The sequence below is a fragment of the Protopterus annectens genome, chromosome 4.part1 (assembly GCF_019279795.1).
Source record: "Protopterus annectens isolate FY-2018-M chromosome 4.part1, PAN1.0, whole genome shotgun sequence".
Classification (NCBI taxonomy): Eukaryota; Metazoa; Chordata; order Ceratodontiformes; family Protopteridae; genus Protopterus; species Protopterus annectens.
The window spans coordinates 621,069,725-621,087,571 of record NC_056734.1 but is presented as its reverse complement, the minus strand read 5'-3'; the positions used below and the strand labels follow the sequence as shown (position 1 = coordinate 621,087,571).

General features: G+C 40.4%; 1 protein-coding gene across 1 annotated transcript in view; it reads left to right on the top strand.

Moving 5' to 3' along the window:
- Positions 1-17,847, top strand: part of DAW1 (dynein assembly factor with WD repeats 1) — a 1,156,427-nt gene that overhangs the window by 128,646 nt on the left and 1,009,934 nt on the right. Inside the window, exon 2 of the mRNA XM_044070429.1 lies at positions 10,321-10,393. Coding sequence (XP_043926364.1) covers positions 10,321-10,393 — 73 coding nt within the window. The remainder of the gene's footprint in view (positions 1-10,320; positions 10,394-17,847) is intronic.

Genomic DNA, 17,847 nt, shown 5'->3' with positions numbered 1-17,847 from the left:
CAGACAGATACTGGATCCCCTTTGAATGACACCAGTGTTTAAGCCAATTGTTAAAGCTGGTCATCTTATCTCTGTATTGTGGCATCATTCTTGGTGAAGGTAGGATACTGCTCAAGGTCAGGGTCATACCTGCCTGGGCTACATAATCAGAGAGCTCCTCAATGTCTCTTTTCATGTAGTCCAAGGAGGTACGTCTCAGGTCGTTTACACCAGCGTGGACAATGACTGAGTCATATTTGTACCTGCTGTTGAGAGACCTGAGTGCTTGCGTTATGTGGCGGATTCTAGCCCGACAGGCAGCTTACTGTGACCTTCTCCTTACTCAGTCTGGTGAGCGGGACATCAGTGTGTCTGACTATGGAGTCACCAATGACTAGTGTGTCTGGCATTGTGTTTGGCCTTAAGGGCTGTGACTGTTTGACACTCTGACTGTGAGGTCTATGTGTTGCGGGTGTTGTGTTCTGAGGTGGTGGTTGTTTGGGTGTCTGCTTTGGTGGCCTCTGCTGTTTTGGTAGATTTTGATCAGAGCCTCCAGTATGTCTTTGTGTGTTTATGTGTATGATTTGAGGTTGTAATGGTACTATGTGAGACTGGGTCTGTAGTGTGTGTGGTAACCTTCTCCTCCTGACTGGTCTTGCCAGTCCTATGTTGAGAGAGCTCAGCCTCCAGTTTGGCCGTATAGTTGCATCTCTCGCATGTATTTGTGTTTTGTGGGAGGAGGAAAGGGTTGTCTGTGTACATGAGGCAATTGAAACATTGCCTCAATATTCCCAGGTTCACCAGCTGAGCAGGAGAGGACACTAGCAACTGATCCCTCGACATGCTAGAAGGGTAGACGAAAAACTTTAAAAAAGATTCGGGGCGTGGGTGACCGAGAAATGGGGGTTGCCTTTTGGGGTACTATCTATGACAAGAGTGCCGTATCAAGGTAATAAGTACTGTAGGAGCAAGTGCTAGGTTTAATAGATAGAGAATAGTCTACTTGGAGTCAAGTAGAGTTGATCTTTAGTTATAGGATACGCTGATTTGATCAGTAGTATAGTTCGAGGAAGGTAGTTTTAAGGAAAATTTGAAGAGTGGATTTTAGGTAGCCGAATAGTTTAAACCTGCTTAACCGGCACTGCCCTAGTGTGCAACAGTGGCAGCTCCGCTCTAAATCAAGGCTAACGCGTTTAGCGCTTTTATACCAGGGGCTGGAAAAGCTAGAAACTGGCCCAAAACGACCAATAAACTACTAGTTACTGGCTGAAACCTCACAAAACTGGACAAAAGGCAGCTCAATGCTTCCCACTCCCACTGGTAAGCAAGGTAGCTTCCTTCCCCAAATAAGGCAAGGAAACAGTACACAGGAACTACAACCAAAGCCCAGGAATCAGCAACTCTGAAACTGGACTAAACTAGTAAAGCAGGAAAGCAAGGTAGCTTCCCTTCCCCCAAATAAGGCAAGGAAACAGTACACAGGAACTACAACCAAAGCCCAGGAATCAGCAACTCTGAAACTGGACTAAACTAGTAAAGCAGGAAAAACAAGAGATATTTTTTTCTTTTTTTTCTTTTTTTCACAAAACAGGCAGAAACAGGTACAGCAAACACTTATACATGCTATGAATCAGCTACTACAGCTTACACAGAAGAATTTGCTACAAATACAGTCAAATAGTAACAAACAAGGATTCCAAGTGCAATATTAAGTTAAATGCAGTAAAAACAGCTTCAATGTAACAGAAAGGCAGGCGAAATACAGTTGCTAGGTATTCAGATGACTCCATCCTTGGGTGGGGGTGCTTACAGGGTTTCAGAGGCTGGTGGTTCAGGAAATGTCAGCTCTGCAGCTGTCAGTCTCCTAGAGGAAAGACATCCATACTCCTTGAAAAAGCAGAAACAGCACCACTAAATAACCAATTAGTGGAGAAACCAGCGCAACCACTTGGAAGGATAAACAACTTTAATCGCCAGTACAAGGTTTAGTGCTTTCATCCCTCAGTTTAGGGACTTTTTCAGAACGAGGACCTGTTGACCTGTTTGCCTCCTCTCTGAACAATCATGTGACAATATTCTGCTCCAGAACTTCATCCAAAAAGCCTGGAAGACAGATTCCTTTTCATTTCCATGGACAGAAATATTCTTATATGCTTTTCCACCCTTTCCACTAATATTCAGGGTAATTCTGAAGATTCAGCAGGAATCTCATAAGATTATTGTTGTGATTCCCTTCTGGCCTAGGCAGCCATGGTTCTCCCTTCTTTTGGAATTGGCCTGACCAATTATCAGAAGCTTCCTCACAGATTGGATCTACTCCCACAAAACAGGGGTATTTGGTACACTCCAACAGTAATCAAATTCACTTGAGTAACTGGATGATAGGGTCTTAATTCCTTTTGGGCACCTGTTTACTGAGGAAGTGCAGGTACTAATAGAGACAGTAAGGCCTGCTACTAGAAAGTCATATATCAACAAATGGAAAAGGTTTCCTAGTTGGTGCCAACAACATAACATGCAACCATTCTGGGCTTGTTGTTTTGTGGTCGTACAATATTTATGTGAATTACTATCCTATGGCCTTTCTTGTTTCTCTATCAAGGTTCAATGGCCATTTCAGGATGTCGGCCCATGAATCCTCCTGATGTTAAGTTGTCAATCTCGCCTTCATTCTTGCTGGATGGGTTCGGAGCCGATCCTCGGCTCCGACTCGGCACTAGCTTTAGCTCGAGAACTCCTTTTACCAGCTCGAGGCAACCCTATATCCCATGATGCAAGGCGGAACTACCTCAGATCTCGTTTGCCGCTTAGCGAAAGAGGTCTCCTTTGCCAGCTGAGGTAAGTTTTTCTTGTTAAATAAGAAAAAAGTTAGTTAGGGGTTTAATTTCCCTTCAGTGTTAGGTTAGCCTGTATTTAGTACAGCCCACCCTATTCCCTTCCTTTTTTTAAACTTTTAATATAGTTTTTCAGTGAAAGTTTTAGTCAGGCCTAGTTCCCCAAGTTATTCCCTTCCTGTGTGTCTGTGTAGGGATTAAGTTGTGTGTTTGTGGGGACTGTTTGTGTATATCCTTTTAGGATGTCTAGGGAAGGCAAGGTCTCAGGCTTCAAGAAGTGTGATCAGTGCTGTCAGAAAATGTCCCTGACAGACGGTCACACTTCTTGTGTGTATTGCCTGGGGCCTTTGCACCTGCAGGACTCCTGTGCGTTGTGTCATGCCTTTAGCCAGCGAGTCCTGCAGGAAAGGAGGAACAAACTGATCCTCCGAGGTTTGTTGAAACCTGAAGGTTCTCCTCCTAAGCAAGGGGCAGGAAAACCTCTTAAGCCACCGAAGGCTCAGGCTACAGTGTCTAAGCCTCCTCCGGTGGCTCCGGCTCCGTCGGAGCCGATATCGGCTCCGGCTGGAACCGATGCTTCTTCTGCCAGAGTAGTGGGTTCGGTGCGGCCGGCTCCGATACCCTGACTACTGTTGCCTTGTCGGCTCCGGCTGGAGCCGACACTTTATCCAGCATCAGAGCCGAGAGATCCTCGGCTCCATCTGGGGTTCAAGGGACTTCGCCTCCGATGGCTCCGGCCCGCAAGAGATCCCGGTCCCCTTCGATACTAAGTATCCACTCGGCTCCGGGTCTCCTCTTTTGTCGGAGCGGAGCCATCGGAGCCGATCTTCGAGATCTTCCAGGCTGTCTGACCACGATTTGGAGAGGGTGGTAAGCAGGCTGTTGAAGTCTCAGGCACTGGCCCAAATGCTCCATAGCCCGCCTCAACAGACTCCGGCTCCAGCGCCAATTGTTGAGATTCCGCCTCGGACGCCGCACGAGAGTGCGGAGCCGGAGCTTCTTGGGACAGCGACTGTTTGATGCCGGAGCCGATACATCCTTCGGCTCCGTCATCCTCGGCTCGATCTCCTCCTTGAGACTTTCCTTGGAGGGATCCGGTCGGGTTTCCACTGTCGGCTCCGAGGGGCTAGTGGCATCGGACCCTTGTCCGACCCCGCTCTCCCTCTCGGAGCTTCGGCTTTGGTAAGCTCGGCGCCGACATCTGCCTCGAGCCTTCTCTCTCCTTGGAGCCGACCATTCCTGTTTCTTCGAGCGGGTGTGTTCAGGTCTCCCGGGAGAGGAGCCTTTGAGGTGATGAGGAGTGTCCTGGCCTCTGAGCCTGGTCAACGGTCTATCCCTCTAGCTCCTCCCTCATCAGTGCCTGCAGAAGCCTCTTGCCAGCCTCTTGCTCTCAGGCCCAGGGATCCATCGCCCCAGGTTTCCCCACTGGGAATTTCCTCCTCTTCCGAGGTTTCTCCTGACCCTGCAGGTGAACCCCCTCGGAAGAGGACGTGTAAGAGGAAACACACAGACTCCCCTGAGTCTACTACATCTGATACCGACTTAGATGAGTCGGAGGGTTCCCCACGGTCCCCCTCTGAGGATGTCTCATTTTCAGACATCCTTGAGCTCCTCAAACAGAGGGGGAATTGGCCCTCCATTGACCCCTCCGAGGATGAGTCGGTATACCTGGAGGCTTTTGGATCCCGACCCTCCAATTCTTGGGTGTCTCCGCCTTTCGACCCACTCATGCAGGTAGTGGCTCGGAAGGCATGGGCGGCTCCAGATTCTGTGGAACCTGTCCCCAAGAGACCATCCAAATTCATCACGGCCCCTTCGGACAAACAGTTCCTGTCCAAAGGTGTCTCTGTGGATGCTATGGTGGTGGCGGCGGCCACTAAGAAGGAACTGGCAGATCCTTCAGTACCTGTCCATCCTCCTAATAAGGATTCTAGGACCATGGACAGGTATGGAAAGCGGATGTTTTCTTCAGCGACCTTTGCAATGCGTTCGCTGAATTACCTTTGTCACTTCACCAGGCTTCAACGAGATATTCTCAAGGAACTGGGGGAAGTAGTCCAGGATCCTTCAGCTGCTGGGGCTCAGGAAAAGATTGCCTCTCAGCTAGCTATCCTGAATTCGATATCTAACTCCTCCATGCGGCTCATATCCTATGCAGCCGATGGAATGAGCAGGGCCGCAGGCACAGGTGTTGCTCTTAGACGCCAAGCCTGGATGCGGCTGTGTAATTTTGCGGACCCCTTTAAGGCGTCCTTCACCAACACCCCCTTTGACGGTTCGGCTTTGTTCGGACCTCAGGTGAAGGATACTTTGACCAGATGTGAACAAGACGGTAAAACTCTTTCTGCCATTGGAGTCCAGTTTTCCACTCCTTCTAGACCATATCCCAAGGGTCAGAAGGGGAAGATGTGGTTCCGTAAAGCCCAAGGAGCTACACGGACACAGGTGGTAAGTTTACCCGTAGAGGCAGAGGGGTTAACAATAATAGACGCCGCCCTAGAGGCAGGGGGGGTCCTCAGAACCAGGGCAACAGGGAGCCTCTTCCTGAGAAGCCCTTTCAGCATCCCTGAGGTGTTGCCCGACTGTCCACCCTTGGAGGCAGTCGGGGGAAGAATTTTGCTGTACCCAGTAGCCTGGCAATCCCTATCACAAGAGAAGTGGGTACAGTCGATTATATCCGAGGGTTACAAAATCCCCTTCAAAGGTTTCCGTACCTCTACAATCCCTTCCAGACATCTCACCCGGTCAAAGGGATTTGGCAAAACAGGAAGTTTCAAAACTCCTGGGAAAAAGAGCTATCCAAACACTGCCGGCAGACCAAGTAGGATCCGGCTTCTACTCAAGATTCTTTTGGTCCCCAAAGGACGGGAGATTGGAGACCAATACTAGACCTAAGCAGACTAAACAAGTCTGTCAAAAAGGCAAGATTCCGGATGGTCACGCTGCAATCCATTCTGCCCTTTCTGGGCAAGGACAACTGGATGTGCTTGATAGACCTTCAGGATGCGTACTATCACATAAAGATTCACAGACGCTCCAGAAGGTTTCTCCGCTTTCGGCTGGGAGCCAGTCATTACCAATTCAGAGCACTGCCCTTTGGCCTCACTTCAGCCCCCAGAGTGTTCACCAAATGCATGGCGGTGGTCACAGCTCACCTGAGACGTCGAGGATTCCAAGTGTTTCCTTATTTGGACGACTGGCTCCTCTCCGCCACCTCCAGGGATCAGCTTCTTCGGTCCAGAGATTACACCTTACAGCTTTGCAAGAGTCTAGGAATTTCGGTGAATTTGAAAAATCCTCTCTGCTGCCTTGCCAATCTATCACCTTTATAGGCAGAGTTAGATACCGTCAAAATGTTAGCCAGACTAACAAATCAAAGGATTCTGGACATCCAGAAATTTGTTCAGCTTCTGTTACAAAGCAACAAGGTCAAAGCCAGGTTTGTCTTGAAGGTTCTAGGCCTAATGGCTGCAGCCATTGTTCTTCTTCCACTAGCTCGCTTCCACATGCGTCTCCTGCAGTGGATGTTGTTCACGCAGTGGTCGTACCACGATCTGCCCATGAGACACGAGATCTTAGTGACACAGTCTTGCAGGGCTCATCTACGATGGTGGGTATCTTCCCTCTTCTTCAGCAGGGCCGACCATTTGTTCCCCTCCTCCAGTTGCCACAGTCACCACGGATGCCTCTCTGATCGGGTGGGGGCATTATCAGGGCAGGATGGTCCACGGAACGTGGCAACCCATAGAATACCACCTGCACATAAATGTCCTGGAGATGAGAGCAGTGCTTTTAACGTTGCAAGCCCTCGACGACTTTCTTCCCACAGGGACTATTGCAGTACAGACGGACAACATGTCCGTGGTCTGGTACATCAACAAACAGGGCGGAACCAGGTCCTATCCCTTATGTCGAGAAGCTCTCAGACTTTGGCAATGGGCGATCTCTTCTCAGCGGTTTCTGATAGCAACGCACATCCCCGGCAGGTCCAACCTATTGGCGGACAGGCTAAGCAGATCTATTCTGATGCCTCACGAGTGGTCTCTCAATCAGTCTGTAGTGGATCAGATTTTTCTGAAGTGGGGCACCCTTGTTGCGATCTTTTCGCTACCCTCAAAACAGCAAGTGCCCAGATTACTTCACACTATTTCCTCTTCCAGGCCAACCCTTGAGAGACTCTCTAACCCAGGATTGGCCTCGGGACTTCTTTATGCTTTTCCTCCCTTTCCATTGATTCCACAAGTCATTCAGAAAGCCACCGTTTTGAGAGCCAAATTGATCCTCATTGCTCCATATTGGCCTCGACAAATTTGGTTTCCGTCTCTACATCATCACCTTCTGGTGCAGCCCTGGCATCTGGACCCAGTTCCGGATCTTTTGATCCACCAGTCGGGTCAGCAGCACCGAGCCATTCATTCTCTCAACCTCACTGCTTGGTTGCTCCACTTCCTTCCCTAGCCAGGCTACCAATGATTTCTGACTCAGTCAGAGACATTTTAGTGTCTTCTTTAAAGTCGTCCACTAGAACTGTTTATGCTAGCAAGTGGCGACGTTTTTCTATTTGGGCAAATGCCAAAAATATTGATCCCTTCACCGCTCCTATACATTCTGTTTTGGATTTCCTGGCGGAGGTTTTTCATTCAGGATCGTCATCATCTACAGTCAAAGTACAAATGGCTGCTATTTCCAAATTTCATGTTGGCTTGCAGGACAATAACATCATGTCTCATAGGTTTTGCAAAGCCTTTTTGAGAGGAGTTTTTCTCCTAAAACCGCCTGTGAAACATCCTCCTCCGCAATGGGATCTGAACTTAATGTTGGCATCCCTAATTCTACCTCCTTTCGAACCGTCTGCTACGTGTTCTTTAAAGTTGTTGACATGGAAAACTATATTTTTGCTGGCTGTTACTTCTGCAAGAAGAGTTTCTGAGATTCAGGCCCTCTGTATTCGTTCACCTTATCTGGTGTTTCATAAGGATAGGGTTTCGCTCAGGACTAACCCTTCCTTTCTTCCCAAGGTTGTATCTCAAGCCAATATTAACCAATCTATTGATCTACCAGTTTTCTTTCCTAACTATTCTGACAGAGCTGAACAGAAGCTGCATTTTTTGGATGTTCATCGTCAGCTCAGGTACTACTTACATAGGACTAAACAACTTAGAAAATCAGACCAATTGTTTGTCTCCTATGCAGGAAACAGGTTGGGTCTTCCAGTATCTAAAGTGACCTTATCTAGATGGTTGACTTCCACCATTTCCTATGTGTACTCTCTAAGGGGCAAACAACTATCTTCTAAGCCAAAAGCTCATTCGACCAAGAGTCTATCCACTTCTGTAGCCTTTCAGGATAGACTTCCCATTGACACTATTTGTGCAGCAGCTACTTGGGCCACGCCTCATACTTTTGTGTCTCATTACAAGTTGGATTTGGCCTCCAGAGATAGGGCCAGTTTTTGGTTCCACTGTTCTCAAGAGTCTGTTCCATTGAGCCACCCGGGATACAGGTGCTAGGGACGCGGTCCCATCCAGCAAGAATGAAGGCGAGATTGACAACTTAACATTTAGAAGTTATGTACCTACCATAACGTTCCATGTTAGTTGTCTTCATCTCGCCTTCTTCTTAAGGCCACCCTCCTTCCCCCTGGCCTGGACAGATCTTGGAGAGTTCCTATTAGATTGCTTCCTCTGGAGCATTGTTATGAGGACTTCTTTTAGGAACCATGGTTCCTAATTATATTAGGATAAGTCTTTAGCAGGGTTAGTTAGCTGCCAAACGAGATCTGAGGTAGTTCCGCCTTGCATCATGGGATATAGGGTTGCCTCGAGCTGGTAAAAGGAGTTCTCGAGCTAAAGCTAGTGCCGAGTCGGAGCCGAGGATCGGCTCCGAACCCATCCAGCAAGAAGAAGGCGAGATGAAGACAACTAACATGGAACGTTATGGTAGGTACATAACTTCTAATTTCTGTGCAGTCTTATGTCAAAGAATTATTGAAAGGGGTTTTCCATAAGAGGCCTTCAAGAAAACCACTGGCACCTCCTTGGGATCTTAATTTTGGGTTAGAGAAGCTAACACTTGCTGTATTTAAAAAAAAATTAATCTGGGTGACTTGAGGTTCTTAACATGGAAACAGTTTTCCTGATTGCTCTAACTACTACAAGAAGGGTATCAGAGTTGCAAGCTTTTACAGTAAGTCAACCCTATCTGTTTTTTTTCATAGGGACATGGTTTCTTTCAGAACTAATCCCTCCTTTATGCCTAAAGTGGTATCCAAGTTAACTTTAAGCCAAACTATCCATCTCCCTGATTTTTTTCCTGAACCTAAAATGAGAGAGAAAGGGATACTCCATCCCTTGGATGTCCACAGACAACTCTAGTACCATCTTGACAGAACTAAATCTTTCCGATCTTCAGATTAATTGTTCATTTCTTGTGAAAGTAGAAGTGACAACCTGTGTCAAAACAGAGTGTTTCCAAATGGTTGTCTAGGTTATTACCTTTTGTTATACTCACCATAAGAAAACTATTACAGGTAGGTTCAGGGCATACTATACCAGGATCTTGGCTTCATCTATCAATTTTTGGAAAGGGTTGGATTCTCAAAGTATTGTAGAAGCTACTATTTGGTCCTCTGTTTATACTTTTACAAAGCACTATAAGCTTGATTCCTTCTCTAGGTCTGGATCAAGCTGTGCTAGGCCCATTAGCCAGGCACTCCTGGACTCTTTTCCTTCTACCTTCCAAATGTATTTAGCTAAGGTAATCTACTTGGTTTACTATTAAGTACTCAACTCACAGGTGGTTGAGTTTTCATATGCTTGAAACCATTCCATGAAAGTCAGAATGCCAAATTCCAGTATACCCAAAATAAACACTGAACTTAGAAACTCCCTACTGCTCTGGACCCATGCACAGTTTTAGACATTCCAAAGTTTGCAGTGAGAGACTCATGCAGGTGGAGTCAACCACCTATCAGTTGAGTTAATGATAATAAACCATTTACCCATATAGCTACTGCAGCAGTGATCAATATGATGAACATAGTGCAGTTCTATAAGTTAAACTTATCATAACAGTAGGCACTCCCTCTCTCCAACCTCCTTGATTTTTGGTCTGTTTTTATGACAAGGTGTGGGCATTTTTTTTGTTCTTAGGTATATCCTTTCAGGGTTCAGCCTCCCTCTCTCTGCTAGCAAGAAAGCTCTGAAGGGCTTCATCTCCAGAGCTGTCTTTTAGTCAGCACAGCTTGAGCTTCTGACAGTTTGGGTGTGTGGGAGGTGCCATGAAACTTTAGAAGCTGGTTGGCTGTTATATTCTTGGCAGGATATAACCCATATAACTAAGGCTACTGCAGCAGTGATTATTCAAATGTCTACTGTTATGGTAAGTTTAACTTACACTACTGTACTTCAGCATTTGTGGCTGATAAACTTCAATAAACAAAGTAGAACAAAAAAAAAACTTTCTGCTGTTGTGTTTAGTATACTAAATGTTTTTTTTTTCCTTACAGGCATTGTTTTGGAGTATGAAAAGGGAGGAGAGATAAGGAGCAAATCTATAGACTTATTAGATTTGTCACCTAGGTAAGTAATAATGAATTTCTTTTTGTTATACTGTAGGAAGGAGACATGATTCCTATCCTAATTTGAGAATGCTGGGTAAGCATAATTTAGCATTGTTTGTGATGGCAGTGTCTTGATTTAGAGAAGATGTCTGCTATGATTCACTGAGGGGTTCTTAAGTGATTCTTTAATCCAGTTATTAATCTCTGCATTTATTCTTAATAGCTGCAGATATCTCTGGATGGAGTAGTTGCTTACTTGTTGTGGTTTCTTTTCTTTTTATGTCTGCAGCATTTGGTTTGAGTTTTGAAATTATATGTTTTTCCTTTAAGGTTTTTACCACTTAATTGAACTTGTAGTTCTACTGAGACTGGCCACCATTTGCTAACCTGTGGTATCCCTGTATGCCTTCTTGAGGTATAGTCTCTGTGTAGATTTTTAGTATTTCCTTTGACCACAACAGTTTCCTTGGCCATGGCTGTCGTGGAAATACAGAATCTGTTTTGGGGGCTGATCATTAGTCATCTATACAGGTGTACATAGTCTCTGATTTAAAGGAGCTAGTGTGCAAGGATAATTGCCTTAACACTGATAACATTAGCTATAGTAAGAACACTTTCATGGCTATCTTCCAAAAATGATGAAAAAAATTTTCTGGAAGCATCTTTGCTGGTGCATCTTCTTGCTCTTTAGTTTATTATTATTTATTATTTACTATTTGTTCACCGGGTAGATGGACTGGTTTATTGGCCCATTTCAGCCATGATCCAAGGTTATGGTGGTTTATGATAGTAAGTTATCAGGTAGCACATTCATAAAGAAAAGTAGGAATGATAGCACTGCTGAAATGCACACATGTAGCTTAACATTATTTCATAGGGTGTTACTGTTTCTTTTTGCAACCAATTTATTGACCAACAAAAATATCCAATTTTTTCTACAGCAAAATCATTAACAAGAGGTAAACAGTACACAACAATATAAAAACTTTATAAACCAGTCTCAAAATGCACAAACTGATACCAGTATCTTGTATTCTAATTAACACTAAGAGGGAGAATTAGGTTTTAGAAAAAGAAGTAATTAACAACTATATACATTGCATAAAAATAGGAAGAGAGTCTAATGTTTTTATTTCTTTAATTTGATTTAAAAAAATAGATAAACAAATCAATTATAAAACAAACAGATAACTATGTACATAGGTCCACAGCTGATCAATACAGCAAAATTATATATATCAACAACTAATATTTTTCAAGCAAGTCTTTAAGTTTAAGTCAAGATTTATGTGAATGTGTAATTTTAGAGGTTCTCATCTTTATAGTATGCAATTCACTACTACAATTTTGCCATACTAATGAATTCAGAACTAGAGGGGATAACTTTACTTTTCCAATTTTTAGTAATTACTTTTCTGGCTATAGGAAGAATAGGCCAATGAAGATGCACTTGTTTTTTTGGAATTATCTCAGGAATAAGAGCAGTAAATAAAACTAAAGATTTAGAAATATTGCATCTATCTGACAATAGAGCTTGAATGAAGTTAATTTCTTTCCAAAAAGAGGGGATGACGTCATATTCATATACCATATGTGTCCATTCAGCTGTTATTTCAAAGTCACATCTCCAGCATTTAGTTCTATTTGATTTATCAATAATTGTAATTTTGTTAGGAGTGACAAAGCTCTGTGTAAGAATTTCCAAGTAGAATTTTTTTAATATAATGAAGATGTGGTTTTTGTATGTAGATTTTAATATTATTTTCTTGTATCCTTCAGAGAAGTCTTCATTATTATATTTTGAGGAATACTTTTAATATGAATTGTCTAAATATCTGAAATCAAACTTAAGAATTTTATATATTTGTGACAAATATGATGAATTCCAATAATTTGGGAGTAATTTCTTATCTAGGTTAAATATCTTATTTATCTATGTGTTCACAATGTCTCAAAATATTTATTAAATTAACCAATTCTCAGAATCTTGATTGTATTTGCATTTTAAATATTCAACAGTATATATATCAATACCATTTAAAAAAACTGATGCTAATAAATTAAGTCAATTTGTTGTTTCAATACTAGCATTTTGTTGAAATTATGAGTTTCTAAGCAGTCATTCATATGTACAATTGGAAGCATAGAAAACATTAAATATTTAATACAATGGTTAGAATATGTGAACTTTTGGGAAGAGGAAATGATGTTATTTAAATAGGGAATGTGAGAAGAGGGTGTAATTTTATTTATGCAAGAATCTTTTAATAACCAGATAAAACTATTAAGGACTATTTGTTTATGACTGGTTGTGATATATTTATTAACTAATAATATTTCTTGATGCATTTGTTTCCATTTGGAATAACAAGATGAATCTATCCACAATGCTATCCTTACAGTTGTTAAAGTAGCATACAATTGAATATGAGGGAATCCCATTCCACCATCATCCAAACCTTTTCTGTACTAATCAAAGGAAACTCTTGGTTTATTAGGATGTCAAAAATTTTTAAGTAGAATATTATTTATCTTCTTCATGCATTTTTTGATGGAGATAGTACTAAGACAAACAATATTTTAGGGAGAATTACCATCTTAAGCATTAATCATTCTTCCATGGGAAAGAATTTGTTCCATTTTGTGACTAAATTTTAAATTTTATAAACAACCTGTTGAAAGTTTGTTCGTATCATTTCTTCACTAGTAGACATAATGGTTATACCAAGGTATTTCGTATAATTGCTATTCCAATTGAAGTTAGAATATTTTTGTATGGATTTTTTTTTTAATTAATAATATACTTGTTTTATTAGGATTAGACCTTAAGCTTGAGATTTCTTTAAACTTACTTATAGAACTAAGTATATGTTGTAATGACTTTTGTATATTTCCTATTGTTAGTAGAATATCATCAGCAAGTAACTGAATCTTTAGTTCAAAATCTTATTTCATTTTAATGCAATTAATGTTCTTTTTGGATCTAATACTATTAGAAAAAGGTTCTATAGCTAATGCAAAAAGTAAAGGTGATAATGGGCAACCTTTTTGCTATTTAAAGGAATTAGAAAGAAAATAATCTATTTTAACATAATCACAGGAGATTTTGTATAACTCAGAAATTAATGCAGTTAGCTCAAGTGACAAATTATACATGTTAAGTGCTTTTAACAGGTATGACCAATTAACTGAGTCAAATTCCTTATCTAAATCAAGACAAATGGTAGAATTTTTTTTTATTTTTATTTGCATAATCTATTAATGTATGTATTCTTGTTATATTATCATGTAGTCATAAACCCAGTTTGATCATTGTTAATTAGTTTAGGTACAAGTAAATTAATTCTGTTAGCTAAAATGGACATGAAAATCTTGCAGTCCACATTTGCAAGTGAAATAGGCCTGTATGATGAATACTTTGTAGGATCCTTATCTTGTTTTAAAATAGGTGATATAAGGGAATATTTCCATGATGGGGGGACTTCAGCAGTTGTTTTTATTTCTCTATAGACCCTGTCTAATATGTTAACTGATCATCCAGTAGTATTTTATATAGTTCCGGTACAAGACCATCTAAGCCTGACACCTTATTATTTTTTAACTTTTTTTATTTGATCTTTTATTTCTATTAAAGTGAATGGTATATAATTTTTTATTTGTTCATTTGTTATTTTATTATTTACGTTTTGCCTTAGAAAAGATTCAAGTATATCAACATTATCTAGGTTATTTGTATTATTATAACTGCAGTGGTGGTGCTGCGGTAGCGTTGTCGCCTCATAGCAAGACGTTATCCCGTTCATTTCTTAGCTAGAGCGTCTTCTGTGTGGAGGCATATGTGAATGGGGCATGCCTTCGTTGAAGGTTGTGCATCAGGGCTGGTAACCCGGTACGTAAAAATCCACTACCAATCATTAGCGGCCCGGAGTTTCGCTGTGGCGACCCCCAACCGGGAAAAGCCGAAAGACACACACACACATTTGTATTATTATTTATTTTTTCATAAAATATTTTAAAGCCCTCAAAAATACCTTTAATATCTGTTCTTCTTTCTTTTTTATTATTATATGTGTTACAATTTCTTTGATATGATTTAGTTTATTCATTTTCTTTGCTTTAAGAGCAAGTTTATGCAGGGTTTACTGAATACGCCTAAAGTTTAAGTTTTTCCAGGTTTATTGAAACGTTATAATTTATAATTTCAGTATATTTTGTGTTTAAGTTTTTAAGTTCACACTGATTGATAATACCATTTGCTTTTACATTTTACTTTGGTGTTTCTATTTTAGCCTGTAGTGTATTCAGTTCTTTGTCTCATTCTCTTGATTTACTAATATACTAGCTTGTAACTCTTCCATTTAAGTAAGTCTGTAGTAAATCCCACAGGACAGTGTCAGATACTTCACCATTCATGTTTATTTCTAGGAAATCTTTCATCTCTTTAACATACCAGTCCTTAAATCATTTTATTTTAATGTACGCTGGTAATTTCCCATGATGTGTTAATTTGTCAGCTTTTAAAATAATATTAAAGATTATAGCATTATGGTCTGATAATAGACATGAAACTATTGAAAATTCTCTGATATGTGGTAACAGATTATTTGAGACAAAAATGTTATCAATATTTGTTTGTGTGCCATATCTATATGAATAATGGGCAAACTGAAGTAAGTTTGTTTATATTAGCTCATATATAGCCTTTAAATTCATTATATTTATAAAATTTGTTAAGTGTTTGGCTAAAGATATGATTTATATCTGCAGTGGAATCTTTGTCTGATAAAATACAATTAAAATTGCCATCTGTTATGACTTCACCTTTCATGTAATAGGCTATAGCGTCTAAGTAATTTTTTTGTGTCTTTAGCTCCTGGAATCTAATAAGAGTTCACCAATGTATTCGATTTTGTACTACACTCAGTTATAGCAATGCTTAACATACCATTTTTTATCAACATAATTATCTTTTACTTTAGGCATTACTGGTGAGTTCTTCCATAAATTGAGGCACCTCCTCTTCTTTTACCTTGAAAGCCAGAACCTGCTAAAACCAAATAGTTATTTAATGAAAGTTTGTTTACATCTTTATTACATAAATATGTTTCCTTTAGAAATACTATTTGGGCTTTATGGAATTGCAAGTATTTGAAGAGAATCCCCCTCTTTACTGGATTATTCAGTCCATTAATATTGATAGATATGCATTTAAAATCAGACATTTATATAAGAAAGGGGGAAAACAGGTATAATGAAATCACGTTTATGTACTGAACTTATTATGTACTTTATATATAACAATGTGAAATCTTCAGCTATGGACAAAACTTTTGAAACAAATAAAAAATTATGTAATGATATAACCCTACAACATTCTACCATAGAATAACATATTCCTACCTCTCAAACTCTCCATTAGACTAACAATGCTTAGCTCATGCTCCTGATTCATATTAATGTGTCTCATATTTTTAGTATGTGTCATCTTAAAAAAGCCCATCAGTGAGTTATTATGAATTATTATGAATAAGAAAAGTTAAACAGATGTTAAGAATCTTTATTATAAGTTGACTAAACTGAATAGCACTACAATCGTCTTTTTCTATACCTTGCATTATCTCCCTGGTCTGCTATAGGGAGGAAGTCAGTTGTTTAAGTAGGGTCTCTCTTGATTTCAAAAGAGAATAAGGTTGTACATTAGTAAGTTTATTAGTGTCTGATGTTTGATTCAGACCAGCTATAAACACTGTTCAAACCATTTCAGTTTTACTTATGAGTGTAATGTCACTAATCATAATCATATCATCTGATGTGTTCCCTGTTTTTACAGACTTTAAAGCTCTGTTTTTTAACAAGCCTTGACTACAAGCCATCAATTTAGAGTGAGGAGGGACACTTCCATGGTGAAGCAAAATACATTGTCACCATTGCAGAGAGATGCAATACCAGATACTCCAGGTTCCCAGTGTTTATTAGGGGTAGCAGTAAGCCTGCTCAATGTGCGGCTTTCAAACTTGGCAAGGATAACCCTGTGGTACTACCTATCCACTCCTTGAGGCAGAATTTATTATCAATTTTAGGGTTGTTCAGTCCACAGCCAGATCACTTAATTTATAAGTAAAACCCCAAAGAACATTTTTTGCAGGATCCCACTAACCATTATAGATGCGAAGAATATTTTTCCCCGTAAATGTAAGGGACGCATTGAAGCTTAATTACTTTTCAAAAAATAGTAGTTAGGTCACTGGGGGGGACCGTTTTGAACTATAGCTTGATAATTAAAGATCAAGATTGCATAAAAGTATGATAATTTTAAGTTAAAAGATGGGCAGTGAGGATAAGGTAATTCTCAAGATGTGCCCTTCAGGAGGGTTAAGTCCTAATAGATGAGGTTAATAATTGGGATCTTGCAAGCATATATCTGAGTATTGATATGTTCCTAAAGGAACATTTATGTAAACCCCAAATTTGCTGGAGATGTATGAATCTAGTGACATCTTGTAGCCCATCTGAACAGAGAATTATGTCAGCCATCCATTTTATACCAAAATTATCCTATTCATGGTCCATTAAGGGGAAGTCCTATAAAAGTTAAAAGGAGTGTCCCCATAGTGGAATGGCTAAACCCCAAGTAGAATGGCAAAGGAGGATATGTGAAAGGGCTCATAAAGCAATGTGGGACTGATACCACTGAATGTCACAATAATAAATGTTTAGGCAGAGACTTGGGATACCAACTTAGTCACCAAGGGGAATAAGAATGTAAAATGTGGCTGTCAGTCTGGGCTCCTCTTGATAAAATGTTCTGATTTATGGAAAGAAAGTTGAGACATTAAGAAGGGTTTTGCATATCTGCCCCAGTCCAGAATCCTGAGGCATGAGGTTAATGAGAGTATGTATCTAACTGCTTTAGAAACACTCTTACTCTTGCCATTCTAGACATATTTATTTAGCAAGACATTGATCTTCTTTAACCAAGAATGTTTATGATGTGTAGGAATATGTCAAAACAGATAAAATAATATAAGGATTGCAAGCATCTTAATAGCAATGATCCTACCTAAGAGGGAGAGATGTAACTTCTTCCAAATATGGACCCATAAGAAACATTTATCCCAGATATCCCTTAGATTAATCTTAAACATCTTCTAAATACCAGGATGCAATTTTTATACCCAAATATATTGGGGAAGATTTGGCACAGGTAAAAAGGGAAACAACACCTCATCATTAACTGTAAATAGCCCAGTTGTAGTGAGCTTAGTCTTTAGTCCAGAAACTTCACCAAAACCTGTCAGTACAGCTTTAATTATAAAAAGGTCAGAAACTGAGTTGTTTATAAAAATCATACGGTCATTAGCAAACAGAAGTATCCTGATTTCTAGATTGAAGAGGATCCAACCACAGAGCTGAAGTGATTGGGTAACTTGTCTACTCAGGGGGTAAATATCTATAAGAAATATGACTGGTGAA